We start from the raw sequence: 16,827 nt of genomic DNA on the forward strand, positions 1-16,827 counted from the left end.
AAGAAGAAAGAGATTTTCTTCCTTACTTTTTCAGAGGAAGGTGATTTAGTTTACTGTAGTGATATTTCCAGACTGATAAGCAAATTCAACGTAAAATATGAAGTCACTGATTGGTGGTTGTTTATCGATTCCTCAAAGCTGTGCTTCTCCATAATTCCAATAAGTATGCTTCAGTACCAAAAGCACATTCCATGCATTTGGAAGAACGAAACGAAAATTTAGCCTTCATTCAGCAAACTTAAGTACAATGATCAATTGTATTTGGATACACCAAATACCCATGCCCTTTGTGTTACACCAAATACCAATACCCTGCAAGTGGGACAGCTGAGATTGAGAGCAACATTGGATCAAGAAGGAATGGCCAGAAAGAGTCACATCAGAACCCAGAAGTAAAATGTGTTATTACATGAAACTTTGGTTGCTTGGGAAAAAATCCTTTTACCCCCGCCTCACATAAAGCTGGGATTTGCTTTATGCAAATTGATGAAGCAATTTGTCAAGGCTTTGTCGAAAGAAGGAGAGGGTTTTAAATACATCTGGGCAAAATTTCTGGGATTATCTAAAGCAAAATTGAAAAAAGGTATTTTTTATCGGTCCGGACATCAGGAAACTTATGAAGGATAAACTGTTTGAAGAAAAAAATAGTAACTGTTGAAAAAGAAGTGTGGAAAGCTTTGAAATTGGTGGTGACCAAATTTTTAGGAAATCACAAGGACGCCAACTATAAAATGACTGTGAAAGACATGCTACAGAAATTCAAGGATTTCAGATGCTCTATGAGCTTAAAAGTGCACTTTCTCAACTCTCATTTAGACTACTTTCCTGAGAATCTGGGAACTGTCAGCGAAGAGCAAGGAGAGCGATTCCACCAAGACATCATGGAGATGGAAAGAAGGTATCAGGGCAGGTGGAATGTCAACATGACGGCGGACTATTGCTGGATGTTGCACAGAGACGACCCGGGAAAAGAATTTCACAGAAAAAGTTCAAAAAGAAGTTTTGAAGAAAAAGACACCAAAATGAAATATAAAGTATGTACTAAAGATTAATCTTTAATTATTTTAATTAAAAAAACATTTCTTTCCAAAAATGTTTGCGGAAAATTTTAAATACTATAATTTTATTTAATATAAAGAGTTTTAAAGCTATTTTACTGTAATATTGAGATCCATTTTGTGAAAAATCCTTACGTGATAGAGAAAAATGGAAGAGATATTTTGAAATCAGCAGACTAAAGGAAATCAGAAACAGTTAATAGTTTCCAGACAACTTTTGATGACTCGAATTTTGCAAGCCAATATAATCAGCTACTAGAACAAATCCTAAAACACACAAGACCTCAACATCAGAGTTCAAGATCACTACTTTCAACATAAGAAGCCTGAATGGCAAAGAAAATAGCTGAGGAATTGGATAAGTACCAGACTGATATAATAGGAGTGAATGAAACAAAAAAAAACACAAAAAATGGTGAGATCTTTCTGAGCAGTAAATACAAAATGTTATGTTCAGGCAATGAATGACAATCAAGAAAAAGAAGGAGTAGCTATAGTATTCAACACTAATTACAAGGCTAATCTTCTCAAGTAGAGTGATGTGGGCAAAATATCAGAATGAGGAACTAGACAACGAGACATATGTGCCTATGGTCTCATAGAAGGTTCTCCTAAGGTAGAAGTGGAGGAATTTTTTGAAGCTTTAGAGAAAGCAACTGACACAATGAAAAAATGAAAAGTTAGTACTTGTTGGAGATCTAAATAGCAGAGTAGGAAATGATTGTCAGACATACAAAGATGATATGGGAAATTTTGGAGAAAAGAGCAAAGCTAATAATAATGGCAAATACCTTTTGGATTTCTGCTAAGGACATAGACTGATTATTACTAACACCATGTTCCAAGGTAAAAATGTACACAAATTTACATGGAGAGAAGAGGCAAGGAATAAGAAAAGTCTCATTGACTATGTTATTGTTGATAGTGATGTTTTCTCTCTGGTGCAGGACATTAGCATGTACAAAGGATATGAAATTGGAAGTGATCATCATTTAGTCTTGAGCAGGATAAAACTGAATTTCATATTGAAAAGATCATATAAGAAAGTTTTAAAGCAAATAACAGTTGAGCAGCTCTCAGATGTGAACTGTAGACTAAAATACACAAAGATTATTGAAGAAAAAAATGTAAGTGTTTCAGAACAGTAACCAAACCTTGGAGATTCAGTGGCAAGCCTTGAAGAAAACATTGATTGATTCAGCCAGAAAAATCAGAACTCGAGGGTGGACACAGATTAGGTGACATGAAAACTGGAGAAACAGATAGCCTTGATATATGGAGTAATGACTTTGAAAATTGCTAAATGAAACATCAGTGACAGTACAGCCACTGATTGTTTGATTTAGCAGTGGTAAAAAACACTGACCAGGCAAGCAATCCGGAATACATATACATATGTGAATTTGAAAAAGCCATCCAAAGCCTTAAATGTGGAAAGGCAGCTGGAGTAGCTGATATTCGACCAGAAATGCTCAAGTATGGAGGTATAAAAGTCTTACAGTGGCTGCTCTACATAGTTCAGAAGGTCTGACCAGAGGGACGAATTACAGACGATTGGAGTAGAGCTCTTATAGTACCCATATACAAAAAGGGAAGTAAAATTGAATGTGAGAATTACAGAGGTATTTCTCTGAGTGTTTCTGGTACGATTAAAGCAAGTATATTTAAGAAACAATTGGGAAGGATTGTGGAAGCTTGGTGAAGAACAAAGCTGGATTCATGCAAATAGAGGCTGTCAGGATCAAATTTTTCCTTTATCAGAAATAGTTGAAAAATCATGGAAATATAACAAAGATCTGTATTTAAGTTTTGTAGATCTGGAAAATGCATACGATAAGGTGCCAAGAGAAGCTATTCAAAACGCTTCAGCTGTATGGTGTCAATGGGGCATTACATCAAACAATACTTTGTCTTTATTTGAGTTGTAAGTCAGCAGTTAGAATTCAAGGAAGTACAGGAAGATGGCTTAATGTTATAAATCTGGTGTTAGACAAGGATGTATATTATCCCCTCTGTTATTCATTATCTATATGGATCATATTATGAAGGAAAGTGGTATTATATCTGGTATCAAAATTGAAGATGTTAATCTCAGCTCTTTACTTTATGCATATGATGTTATACTTTTAAGTAAATCCATTTCAAGCCTGCAAGATTCCCAGACTAAACTGAATTTGGTACGAAAATCAGCAATAACAAGACAAAGACAATGAAAATATCAACTGCACTGTGAATCTAGAATCTATAGAACAAGAAAAACATTTCAGTTTTTAAGCACATTTTTAGAGAGGATGGCACATTAAATGCAGAAATAGACAACAGAATTAGTAAAGATGGTATGGTAGGAAGTCAGCTGAAAAAATTTATATGAAATAAGAAATTAGTGAAAACACTAAATTACCTGTATACAAGACAGTGTTCAAACCAATTTTAACTTGAATAGAGACCACAGATATGAGTCCTGAGATAGATTAGGGGCATGAACAGATGGCATCAATCATAATATCATATTAAAAACAAGGATATTAGGAAAGAACTTGACATTGCTACATTGTTAGCATCCAGATATGCGTTAGTAGAGCTAATCTCAGGTGGTATGGTCACTTAAACAGAATGGGAGAGAAAAGATTAGCAAAACAAGTTTTCTCTGCCAGATTGGTGGCAGAGAAAAAGACCCAGAGGGAGACAAAGATATAGGTGGATTGATACAGTAAAGAAGATAGAAATATAAGATCTGATAATGTCAGAGTCTTGACAGGTAACAGATTGATTTGAAGGATAATTGTAGATAGGAAGTTAATAATGATGTAAGTTTTTCATGTAGTACTATCATATCTGTACACCCCTTGAGAGCACATTTCAGGAATTTGATGATGATGATGAAATTTGAAGTATGGCTAGAAAACTTTTTTGAATCACGTGAATGAGATGTTCAGTTAGCAACAGATGCATTCAGCAGAACACTAGCAGAAGGAAAAATATCCAATTGAGAATTTTCATTAATGCAAACAACTTACCTAAAATCAATGTAAGAAGCTGAGTCATCAGGGCTTCAAAAAAATATTAGAGCATTCTGCCCGCACTTTCGAAATCATGGAAAATGAAAGATTTTTCAATTTGCATCTCCCCAAGATGGCTGGCAGGAAGTTGGTGAGCTCAGGTTCATATTATCCATAAACAGTTATTTGTAATTCAGTGAACTGAATAAAAGTGGCAATTTAATTTGTAATATTCCAAGCAAAAGTAGAAAATGAATTTTAGAGTGATAACAGCAATTATATCTCTACCCAAGTTCAGAATGTATAAAATAACAAAGCTTGAAAAGACTGTCAAGTGCCAAGAAAGACTTCACTTTTCTAGTACCCAGGCAAAACAGACTATAAGCAACCGTTTTAAATAAAAATATCTAGCTATTTCAAGCAATTTTCTTGGAAAAACTAAACAGACAAATGAAAATGCAATAACAGACATTTTATAAAAAAATGCGTTAAATGGTGGTACATATTTCAAGGAAGGGATTTTTACTAGATAGGAATATTCACTAAATATGGTGTTCAGTGAACACAGGTGAACAACATTTACTGTCATTTGTATGGCAGTAAATGTCACAAATTCAGAACTACCATTCACAGGACAAGGTAGATTATATACCATGGATGAGCTTTTGTCATAGCACACTTTATTCACCTGTGAAGTAACATGTTCATAATAAAGTGAACAGCACTTGTAATGAGCTGTTCACTTTATTATGAACATGTTAAGCTGATGAAACTGTTCCTGTAACGTATGGTTAGACTTGTTGGAAACCTATTAATCAGCCATTTATGTTTAACTATTATTTATCTGAGTGAGGAAATTTACTTTTTTTTTTGGTGCAAAAATTAGATTTATTTATTCCATCATGATAGAGATTTGCCACAATTTTTTTTTTTTTTTTTTACAGCTTTCCAATGAACTGAATCATCAATATTCAACACTGAATTGGTAAAGAAGGTGCTTATCCGTGGTTAGCTAGGTCTTCCACTTTAAAATTACTGCATGTCACACAATGTGTGAAATTATTTTGAATTCAAAATTCAAAAATTTTTAATGCTGCACACTATATTTAAATGACCAACCAACAACATAGAACAAGGAAAGCATTATTATAATACATGAAAATTTGAATTCAAGTTAAAAGGAAACATTCTGAGCAACTATTATATAAGCTTAATAAATGTTCATGTCTAAAAAAAATTCAGACTTAAAAGCTTTAAAATATAACATCCTGTAACTTCTAATTCTAGTTAGTTATACTGTCATAACCTTCAAACCAATTAGAAATTCAGCTTCATGTTTTAAGATCTCACAAGGAATTAACTTATGAAGTTTGGCAGGTTTTTCCAGAGACAGGATGCATGTATATATTTATACTTTCAAGTTTCATGATACTGCAAATATATTTGATCATATTTATTATGGCTTTATACCATGGATGACAAAAGTGAGGTAATTACCTTGAAATTTATCCCAAAACATTTCAGGTACCTACTGAATTGTACATAAGTTTATATAAATTGCAAATGCATATACTGATTCTGTTAGTAGTACTATCATGCAGAATTCATGTGCATAATAAGTGAAACAATTGGGGGGGGGGGGGTATTTGGTAATTATCTGCACAGCTTTAAATACCCAACCAGTACGAAAGACAAATTATGCACATGGTTGATATGAATTATTTCATCTATACCATCAAGTAAAAATAATTCAATTATTGAAAAATTATAAAATAAATTTTGAAACAAAAGGTTAACTTCTCAAAATTATCATATAACATCTACAATTTATCAGATAAATTGTATTACCTGTTTTGGCAGTCTTCTGTAGTCTGTGATTGGTTATTTAACAGACTCTCACTATCTTTTGTAGAATGTACCTTATTACCTATAAAAATATGAATGTTACTATATTAGCAACAACAGATATCTGATTATGGCATAATTATGCCAGAAATTTAATACTAGTGCATAGCATTTATGTTGGTATATTTTAATGATAATCCATTCCATAAAATAGTGAAGCCTATAGTATTTGTACCATGGACAGACCAAGGGAAAGAACAACCAGAAGCACTACTTGGGACCAAAATCTTTCATATGACACATCAAGAGAATAAACAGGATAGCAGTGTCATACTAGGTAATTAAAATTATTTTTTTAAAATGACAATCCTGTACAAAAGAGTTTTAATACTGCAGGTTGTCTAATCCAGAAACCATACACTACGAAGAGTATATCACATGAATTTTATCTATCACAAAAACTGTTGAAAGTTTACCCCATTGGTTATATTATAAATTAAAGATGCCAAGAAATTACATTCTTGGTTTCATCCTTTATCCAAGTGCAAGCAAAGAAAGTTTACAGATAGAAGTAACTTCATGACAGAGCAACTCGTACATAGAGATTAATGACTTCACATCATTTGCCTTGGTATCCCATAATGCAATGCATATATGCATGTCTATAAGGATATATGCATTGCATTATGGGAAGGGCCACTACATAGATGGTTTCAACCTTTGTTGGTCTCATCAGTGAGAGCCGAATCCAGAAGTGATACCAAGGTTGAAGTAATGCAGAAATCATATTTCCATATACAAGAAGCCAAAAGGTTATAATAATCAAATTCCTGACATATACCTTCAAGGGGGGGGGGTGTACAGAATATTATGATAGTACTACATGAAAAACTTATATCATTACTAACTTCCTACCTACAATTTTCCTCTAAATTAATCTGTTATCTGTCAAGACTCCAACATTATCTGATTTTACGAGGGAGGTCTGAAAAGTTCTCAGCCTAACAATAAAAAAACGAATTTATAACTTCAAAATTATTTTTATTTTTCAACATAATCTCCCTTAAGACTAATACATTTATTCCAGAGATGCTCCAGAACCATTATCCCGTCCCCGTAGTGGTTCTCAGTAAGATCTGCAAAATACCCCTCTAAAGCTGCAATCACCTCTTGATTCGAAGAAAAACAATAACCAGCGAGGAAGAGACAGAAGTCAGAGAGCCAAATCTCGGGAACAGGGTGGATGTTTCAACAATTCATAGTGCAGATCCCTTAATTTTCCTATTGCCAAAACACCTTTGTGGGCAGGTGCATTGTCCTGATGAAAGATGATTTTTTTCTTCTGCAAACAGGGTCTTTTCTCACGAATTTTTTTGTATAATCTGGTTAAAAGATGGAAATAATATTCCCCGGTTATTGTTTTACCCTTTTCAAGATAATTAATAAACAAATTGCTTTCAGCATCCCAAAACACTGATGCCATGACCTTTCCTGCTGATGGAACTGACTTTGTCTTCTTTGGTGCTGAACAACCAGCTTCTGTCCACTGTTTTGACTGCTGTTTGAATTCTGGTGTGTAATGATGAATTCAAGTCTCATCCATAGTAATAAATCAATGCACAAAGTCAGTTTTATTCTTGTTGAAATACTCCGAGCACTATTCAGAGATTTTCATGCGAGTGCGTTTTTTGATCCACTGTGAGCAAGTGCAGTAACCATCTTGCACAAAGGTTTTTCATTTGCAATTCTTCATGCAAAATATATCCTACACGTTCTTTTGAAATGACTATATTCTCAGCAATTTCATGCACTTTGACTCGCCAGTTATCCAATACCATACCATGCACTGATCAATATTTTCTGGTGATGTTACACTTTTTGGATGTCCTTCACGTGGATCACCTTCACTGGTATGGCCACATTTAAACTCGGCAGCATATTTCTTAATTGTTGAAAACAAAGGAGAAGAGTGTCCATAAACTTTTATGAACTTTGAATGAATTTCTTTTGGTGTTAAACTTTCTTTTACAAAGAATTTTATCTGCTTCAAGGGATATATACAACACTTTTGCTTCAGACAGCTGTATAAAACAAACTACTTGAGAGAATGACTTGCAATTTCACATGGATGCTTATGACAAATATACCGACTTAGGAAAAAAATGCATGCTGATAGTGCTGTCATCTATGGTCGAGGCCGAGAACTTTTCAAAACACTCTCATATATTTATCCTCGAAGACACTTTTTATTGCATCAATCGACCTATATCTTGGTCTTCCTCTGGGTCTTTTTCCTGCCAACCTGGCAGAGAAACAAAGATTAGCAAAACAAGCATTTTGCTAATCTCTGAAAGAAAACAACAGGAAAACAAAAGGGAGGCACTAACAACCTCATTTGCTCGTTGTTAGTGCCTCCCTTTTCTAGACACTCTGATTACTACAACTGATGGATCCCTGGCTTTCTCTGTTGACAGAAAACTAACCCATACAGGTAATTCATTCACCAACAATCCCACCCCTTTACAACAATATGGGATTATAAAAACCTATATAACAGGGCAAAATTAATCTGTTCAGGCAACAATGCCCTAACTACTGAACTTGACCATATCCTTAACACCTTCTTAGCCAATAGACACAACCCCCAAAAAATATTAAAATCAGTTAACCACAACCGCCCCCCCTTCTTAACAGAGATTACACTAAATCTATCACCATTCCATATATCCGCAGCACATCTGAAAAGCTCACAAAATTCCTAAAAAAAAAATATGACCTAACTACCTGTTACAAACCAAAAAAAATTGGCATCCTTTATCTGCTCCACCAAAGACCAGCCACTTCCTCCTAGATCTACCTGGAGTATACCAGGTCCCTTGCAGCTGTAAACTGTCCTACTACCGCCAAACAGGCAGGGCAGCTAATATCAGAATTTCTGAACACAAAGACTACATCTGCTTTCATCAATACAGCCACTCAGGACTTGTGGACCATGCACTAGATAACCACCACAGAATACGTAGGAAGAAAGCCACTTTACTACACCAAGCAAATATAAATATGAAAGATTGTTCCTGGAATCAGCCTCAGCTCTAAAAAACTTCCAAATCTCAACAAATTTTGGTGCATGAGACTGCTCCAAATTTTGGAAGCTTGCATATTTAGAACATCAGCCCAACAACCAAGACCAGGACCAACGTCAGTTGCCTTCTTCAGCCTCATTTGCTCGTTGTTAGTGCCTGAGTGCACGTAATTATAGTTTTATGTTCCCAGAAGATGGCAATGTAACATTGCCAAAATATAGGAAGGTATTGATTAAGGTTTTTTAATTAATATTTTAGTATACATTGTCATTTCAAGTCACCTAAGATTAGCTCTGCTAACACATTTCTGGATGCTAACAATATTAAGTTCTTTTCTAATATCCTCAATTTTAATATATTGCAATTGATGCCATCTATTCACATCCCTAATCTTTCTCAAGACTCTCATATCTGTGGTCTATGGTCTTTGGTCAAGTGTTTCATTTCTAACCCAGATCTAAGATCCATTCACATATAAAATTGGTTTGAACACTGTCTTGTATACAAGTAATTTGGTGTTTTCACTAATTTCTTTCTTATTTCATATAAATTTATTCAGCTGACTTCCTACCATACCACCATTACTAATTCTGTTGTCTATTAACACATTTAATCTGCCATCTTCACTAAAAATTGTGCTTAGCTGAAATGTTTTATTTTTTCTATAGGTTCTATTCACAATGGTTGATATTTTCAATGTTTCTGCCTTATTATTGCTGATTTTCATACCAAAATTCATTACAACAGTTATTCAGTTTAGTCAGGGAATCTTGCAGACTTGAAATGGATTTATTTAAAAGTATAACATCATCTGCATAAAGTAAAAAGCTGAGACAATAAAAAACAAACACAAACCAGGCTACAGTAAAACTATAACCATTCCCTACATTAACTCCTTAACATACAAAGATGTCTGTGACACGTCTTTTGTTTATTGCACCAAAATTGATTTTTAATTTTGGTTTCACATATAAATACAACCGAATACAGACGCTAGACAATCTTGTGCCTATTTCCTTTCAGCCAAGAAAAGTTGCCAACGGCACGAATCGGCTATTTCGTTTGCGTTTGCACAAATTCATCGTCATTTTTCAAATAATGATGAATTTGATCCAGCAAATCACCCTCGCCAAAAAACTGGCAGAAAAACGATCGCTTTCTGATTTTTAATTGCTACGTTAAGGGGTTAAAGGGACATCAGACAAAATAAACAGAGTACTACAAAAATATAACCTCAAAGCCACCTTTACACCTCCTGCAAAATTAAAAAGCTTACTCAACTCATTCAAAGACCCACTCCCTCTGCTGGCCCACCATGGAGTATACCGTATTTACTGCACCTGCAACATACCATACATCTGAGAAACAGGACGCACAATTCAATCACACAATAAGAACATAAATGACACATCAAATATAATAATTATGGTGAAGCTGACCTTTCTGATCATGTCCTGAACACCTTACATAGAATTAACCGGAAAAGCACCAGTTGTCTACATCACACCAAAACATGGTATGAATGCAAATTTAAGGTAGCTTGTGAGATCGTTATCAACCACCCCAATCTAAACAATAATGATGGTCTAAAAATCCCATATACATATGGAAGGCATATATTCGTCCCATGAATCCTTCCTCTCTAAGAACAACTATAAACAGGACTGTAGAAAATCCAGGATCCTAAATCTAAAATAACTTTAATAATAAAAAATAGGACATCACTGTTAAAGACTATAAGAAAGAATGTTGATTCATGTTGTAATTTATAAATAATTTTTTTTTTTTTTTTTTAAAAATCAAAAATAACAATTGTAATAATAGAAATAGGACATCACTGTTACTGGAAGGAAAACCATCCATAAGCAAGAATGTTTATTCATGTAATCATAAATTAAATCTAGCTTGATGTATTTATTTATTTATTTTTTTTTTCACTAGAGGTCATGCCAGTGAGTAGCATGTGATCAAATAATTGTTTCTCTAGCTTATGGTTAGAAATGTAACGCAGCTTGTCTTGTATATATTTACGTATGCTCCAGATGATCTTGATATGAAAATCAAAACGTCGGGATAACAAAAAGAATTATTTTAACACAGCTACAGAATCCATAATTTAAAAAATGAATGTTGATCAGGGATAATAAAAAGAATTATTTTAACACAGCTACAGAATCCATAATTTAAAAAATGAATGTTGATCAATGTGTAACACTAAAAGAAAGGATTAAAAAATTGAGATTAACAGCTCCAATTTTGATATCAGGTATATTACCACTTTCCTTCATAATATGATCCATATAGATTATGAATAACAGAGGGGATAATGTACATCCTTGTCTGACCCCAGATTTAACATTAAACCATCTTTCTGTACTTCAATTCTAACTGCTGACTTACAACTCAAATACAGACTAAGTAATCCTTGATATAATGTCCCATTGACAACATACAGCTGTAGCGTTTTGGATAGTTTATCTCTTGGCACCTTGTCATATGTCTTTTCCAGATCTACAAAACTTAAATACAGATCTTTGTTATATTTCCATGATTTTTCAACTATTTCTGATAAAGGAAAAATCTGATCCTGAAAGCCTCTATTTGGTCTGAATCAAGCTTGTTCTTCGGAAAGCTACTCCTCCACAATCCTTCTCAGCTGTTTCTGAAGTATACTTGCATAAATCTTACCAGGAACACTCAGTAGAGAAATACCTCTGTAATTCTCACATTCAGTTTTATTTCCCTTGTTATATATGGGTACTATAAGAGTTTTACTCCAATCATCTGTAAATCGTCCTTCTGAACTATGCAGTGCAGCCACTGTAAGACTTTAATACCTCCATACTTGAGGGTTTCTTGTTGAATGTCATCTACTCCAGTTGCCTTTCCAGATTTCAGGCTTTTGATGGCTTTTTCTACTTCAAGTATGGATATGTATTCCTGATTGCATGCCTGGTCAGTTGTTTTTTTTTTTACCACTGTGCTGTCACTGGTTGTTTCATTTAGCAATTTTTCAAAGTAATCATTCCATACATCATGGATATCTTTTTCTCCTGTTTTCATTTAATCTTTATCATCTCTAACTCCTTTTACAGCACTCTTTCCTCCATTTCTAAGCTTCTTCAACAACCTCCAGAATATCTTACCACCTTCTTGATATTTATTTTCAATGTTCTTGCAAAAGTCCTCCGATGACTTTTGTTTAGCTAGTTTTACACATTGTTTAGCTTTCTTACATTTGTTTCTGTATTCTCTAAGAGCACAAGCTGACTTATTTGCCAGGAAGTTTTGTATGCTTTCTTCTTTTCCTTCACTGCCTCTTTAACTTCCTGTGTCCACCATGGAGTTCTGAGTTTTCTCTCCTAGCAGACAACCTCACCACATGCCTCTCTGTCTGAATCAATCAATGGTTTCTTCAGGGTTTATCACTGAATCTCCAATGCTTAGTTCTTGTTCTCAAACTCTTTCATTTTTTCTTGAATAATATTTGTGTATTTTAGTCTACAGTTCACATCTGAGAACTGCTCAACTTTATTCACTTTATGTTAGCTGTGTTAATAATAACCAGTCCATGTCCCAAGCAGAAATCCAATAGGTACTTTCCATTATTATTAGGTTTGCTCTTTTCTCAAAATTTTCCCAAAATATTTTTGCATGTCTGACAATATTTCCTATTCTGCTATATAGATCCCCAACAAGGACCAACTTTTCATTTCTCATTGTGTCAGTTGCTTTCTCTAAAGCCTCAAAAAATTCCTCCACTTCTATCTTAGTACACCTTTTAATGGACCATAGGCACAAAGTATCATTCTCCAGCTCCCATTCTGGTATTTGCCAACATCACTCTACTTGATATTGCCTGCCATTCAAGAAGATTAGTTGCATATAGTGGTGAATATCATGGCTACTCCTTTTCCTTGATTGTCATTGCCTGAATATAACATTTTGTATTTATTGCTCAGAAAGCTCTCACCCGTTTTTGTCTTTTCTGTTTCAGTCACCCATATTATGTCGACCTGGCAGTTATCCAATTCCTCAGCTAGCTCCATTTCTTTGCCATTCAGGCTTGTTATGTTGATGGTACCGATCTTGAACTTTGATGTTGAGTTGGGGTGTGTTTTAGAATTTGTTCCAGTAGCTGATTTTTCGCTGTTCATCCTTGTTCCCTGACGAAAACAACGGGGGCCTTGTTTAACTGGGTGACAACCCCGCCAGCATGAAAATCAATCATGCATCCAAAAGGTGTCACACCTTATTATGAAAATACTCTGTATTAGAGATAGATGTTGAAAGTTTGAGTAGTAGTGGTGCTTCCCATAATACATATTATACAAGTCTGTAAGGATATGTGCATTGCATTATGGGATACTAAAGCAACTGATGTGAAGTTATTAGCCTCGATATATGTAAGCTGCCCTTTCATGAAGTTACTTCATGCGCAAACTTACTTTGCTTACGCTTAGATGAAGGATGAAACGAAGAATATAATTTCTCTGCATGTTTATTTTATATCACAAAAACTTTTATATCTATACCACAGTGGGATTACATTTAACAACCAGTAAACTAGGTTTGAATACATATTCAAACCTAGTTTACTGGTTGCAAAGTGAGAGTTGAATCGTGCTCAATTATGGGTGTAGCAACTAAAGTTATAAGGCTAGCATATTATTTTTTATTAATTGCATGGGTTTTTCTGACTGGTATGCTTGTTTTGTGGGAAAAAAAACACGAGTTTCAAGGGGGGGGGGGGGAATCCCCTCCCTGTATAAAACTAAAGAACTTATAATGCAAATGAAGAGCCCTTAAACCTGCTAGAATTTATTTCTTAAATTCATTCAACATCACTAGATTTCAATGAAGTATTTATATGAATAATTTAATCTTACTACCTTTATGTAACTTTCATGATCATGTACTCTATTCCTCCAGTGTTTGCTGCACTATGGAAAATTCAAATTTTAAGTATCCATCACGTTTATATCTTTAATCAAGACCTGCCTCTATTGTAACCTATAAACACCGCAACCAACATTTCCTCAGTCTCTCTAGCAATTCAGTCCTGATATTTTTGATCACCTACATACGAACTTCTTGGTATGTTTCTTCATGTAACTCCTCCCATGAAATCAGCACAGTAATTCAGTATCGATCACCTTATGCAATGACTAACTATTCCAGAGTCTCACTCATTATTACAGTAATCATGTATGCCTTAATATATTTAACTAGTCTGTCACCATTAAGTCATATTCCCCAAGTTCTTACAATGAAGTATGACAAAGCCAGCCTGGTTGGCCGAGTGGTTAGTGTATCAGCTCTCTAGCAAAAAGGCTGTGGGTTCGAATCCCACCATGGAAGTTTGTGATTGTCTGTGAAAATACTAGTGGTGGTGGTAGGGGGGAAGTAGATGGCATTGGTGTAGATGAGGTGGTTCACTGTAGTTGGTGGATTAAGTGGTGGAGATGAAGATTTGTAGAATAGGTGTGCTCCCTCGATGAGTCCTTTGACTCCTTGGAGGTGTCACGTAATAATAATATAAAATAATAAATATCTTGTAGAATTTTCATCTCCCATCTGAAATCTAAAATATCCATTTACAATAGCTACCTTGTATACCCTGCATCACATGTCCATCTTAATGATTCCTTTATTATTATTATTATTATGTGACACCTCCAGGGAGTCCAAAGACTCAAGGGAGAGTGTGCCAACAGCATAGAATGATTGATCCCCTTCCAACTACTAACCATTCTTAATGTTTGTGTGAGCCATTAGTAGCAAAGGCTGTACCAATCGACCAACCTCATAATTTTAAGTTTTCCATATCAGCAATGCAGAGAGGATATCTCAGAGTTTGCAATATATAAAGATACCTCCTCCACACACACACACACACACACACACACACGTGCGTTTTTCATAAGCATTTTTTTCTTAAGTTTCAAACATGAAACTAGCATGTATTCCATTTAGTCCAATCTGTTAGCTACTAGATAGCAGACAGAACTGAACCTGATGACAACACATCAGGAAGTTTCCCAGAGAGCTTACAAATAATAGTGGTCCTACTTTTTAACTGATAAATCAAACTGATCTGCCATTCTGATCACATGCTACTCTTAGAGGATAGTAGTATGGTGATCAGAATTAGGATTGATTTCCTACACTCTAACCAGTGAGATCATTTCAATGCTATTCAAACACAAACCTGTTTTATTTCTTGGAATAAAGATCTTGTTTCACTCATTTCTGATAATATTTCAACTGCCTGCTAAGATCACTTTTTGTTCAGTGGTTCAATTTTCACATCGAACTACTCAGACTTCTCCTTGAAGCTTAATTTCCTGTATTCCAACTAGCCCCCAAAAGTGAAATCTTCACTGGTGACTTTACTGCCCACAACTCCAAGTACTTTACATAAGATAAAAATTTCATCAGACAACATCATATACTTGCATAGCATCCATTCAAACGTTTATAGACCTCTATCATATCACCCCGAGTTGAGACTCAAGTCATACAAACATGTGAAAGGCGTAGCCAATTTGGCTGAACATTCCTTTAGCAAACAGGCTGATATTCCATCTCCTTGTTGTTCTCTTCATCCAATGTAGTAGCAGCACTGTGCACCATGTTACATACACCTGGTTGATATATCTTAGCAAAGTGAGTACTCATTAATTGAACAATCTCATTAACTTCTGATGTTCGAGTAGCATCTGCATTCAATAAAGTTATTCTTCCACATTCATTGTTTCTCTTGTTTGTGGCATAACAATAAAATTCTTTTGGACTGCCTTTAGCTTGCATAGCCAATTTCTCAGATACTCCAATTTAGCTTTCTGCACAATACTCTTTACTTTTCTGGCCTGAGTTTTATATATATCATAACTTCACTCTTATTCTTTCACAACATCATCATCTTGTGAATCTCTTGTTTAATAAGGATGCACATCCATTTCATTCCCAACCTATTTATTCTTCAAACACTATGATACATTCAGATACCGCATCATTCAAGTACTTTTTAATTTAATTTTCATTTAATACTTTTTCAAAGATTCCGTGCACTGCTGACATTTTTCCTATTCAGTAATGTAATTAAAATCATAAGAATAGCAGGCAACAATGGGATGAGAATGGCTCGTGTGTGAGAGAGAAAGATGAGTGGAAATTTCTGAGAGGCTTTTGCCCAGCAGTAGGATATTGATAACAAGCTGAAATCAATCCTCAAGACAGAAAGAGATCAAAAATCCAAAATGGAGGAAAATGTTGCAGATATTCAACCAGAAAAGTTTAAAACATTGTTTATGTGACTACACTGAATATTTCAAAAAGCCTAGTTAGAAAGTCAAATTCCAGGTCAATCTATCTAAAAAAAAGGGAAATAAAACTGAATGTCACAATTACAAAAGAATTTTCCTGCTACATCCTTTTACACACAAAGAACCAAGCTACATTACAATCTACATAGTATGCTAAAGTCACACTGATTTGGTCAACTGTTAACACTACTGGCCTGACCTCTGGTGAGAAGGGAAAACCTTACTATATCAAAGCTAGAGTTCTATTATTAATCATTAAAAGATACATTAAGCTAAAAAGCAATGAGCTCTCACATAATTTCTCATAGATAAATTAGAACAAAAACAATAAACACAGTTTATTGGCAGGCTAATAAGGGCAGAAATTATTGCTTGAAGTCCAAAAATAATAGTTTGATGGAGAACTTGAAAGAACTTATGTTGTGGGCTGAATATGTATAAGCCAAATTCTTGGGATTTTTATGCCACTGTGATTGTTTAGATTAGGATGGTTGATCAAAATTTCACAGGTTTT

The 16,827-nt window shown here is 34.6% G+C and overlaps 1 protein-coding gene across 3 annotated transcripts in view; it reads right to left on the reverse strand.

Annotated features, from left to right (window-relative positions):
• LOC150107309 (transforming acidic coiled-coil-containing protein 3-like) overlaps window positions 1–16,827 on the reverse strand; it is a 319,360-nt gene that overhangs the window by 152,038 nt on the left and 150,495 nt on the right. For all 3 annotated transcript variants that reach the window (XM_090391174.1, XM_090391175.1, XM_090391176.1), the window contains one exon: window positions 5,906–5,984. In XM_090391174.1, coding sequence (XP_090247300.1) covers window positions 5,906–5,984 — 79 coding nt within the window. The remainder of the gene's footprint in view (window positions 1–5,905; window positions 5,985–16,827) is intronic.

This window comes from Typopeltis vanoorti, chromosome 4 (genome assembly GCF_054136105.1).
Source record: "Typopeltis vanoorti isolate ZY-2024b chromosome 4, IOZ_Tvanoo_1.0, whole genome shotgun sequence".
Classification (NCBI taxonomy): Eukaryota; Metazoa; Arthropoda; class Arachnida; order Uropygi; family Thelyphonidae; genus Typopeltis; species Typopeltis vanoorti.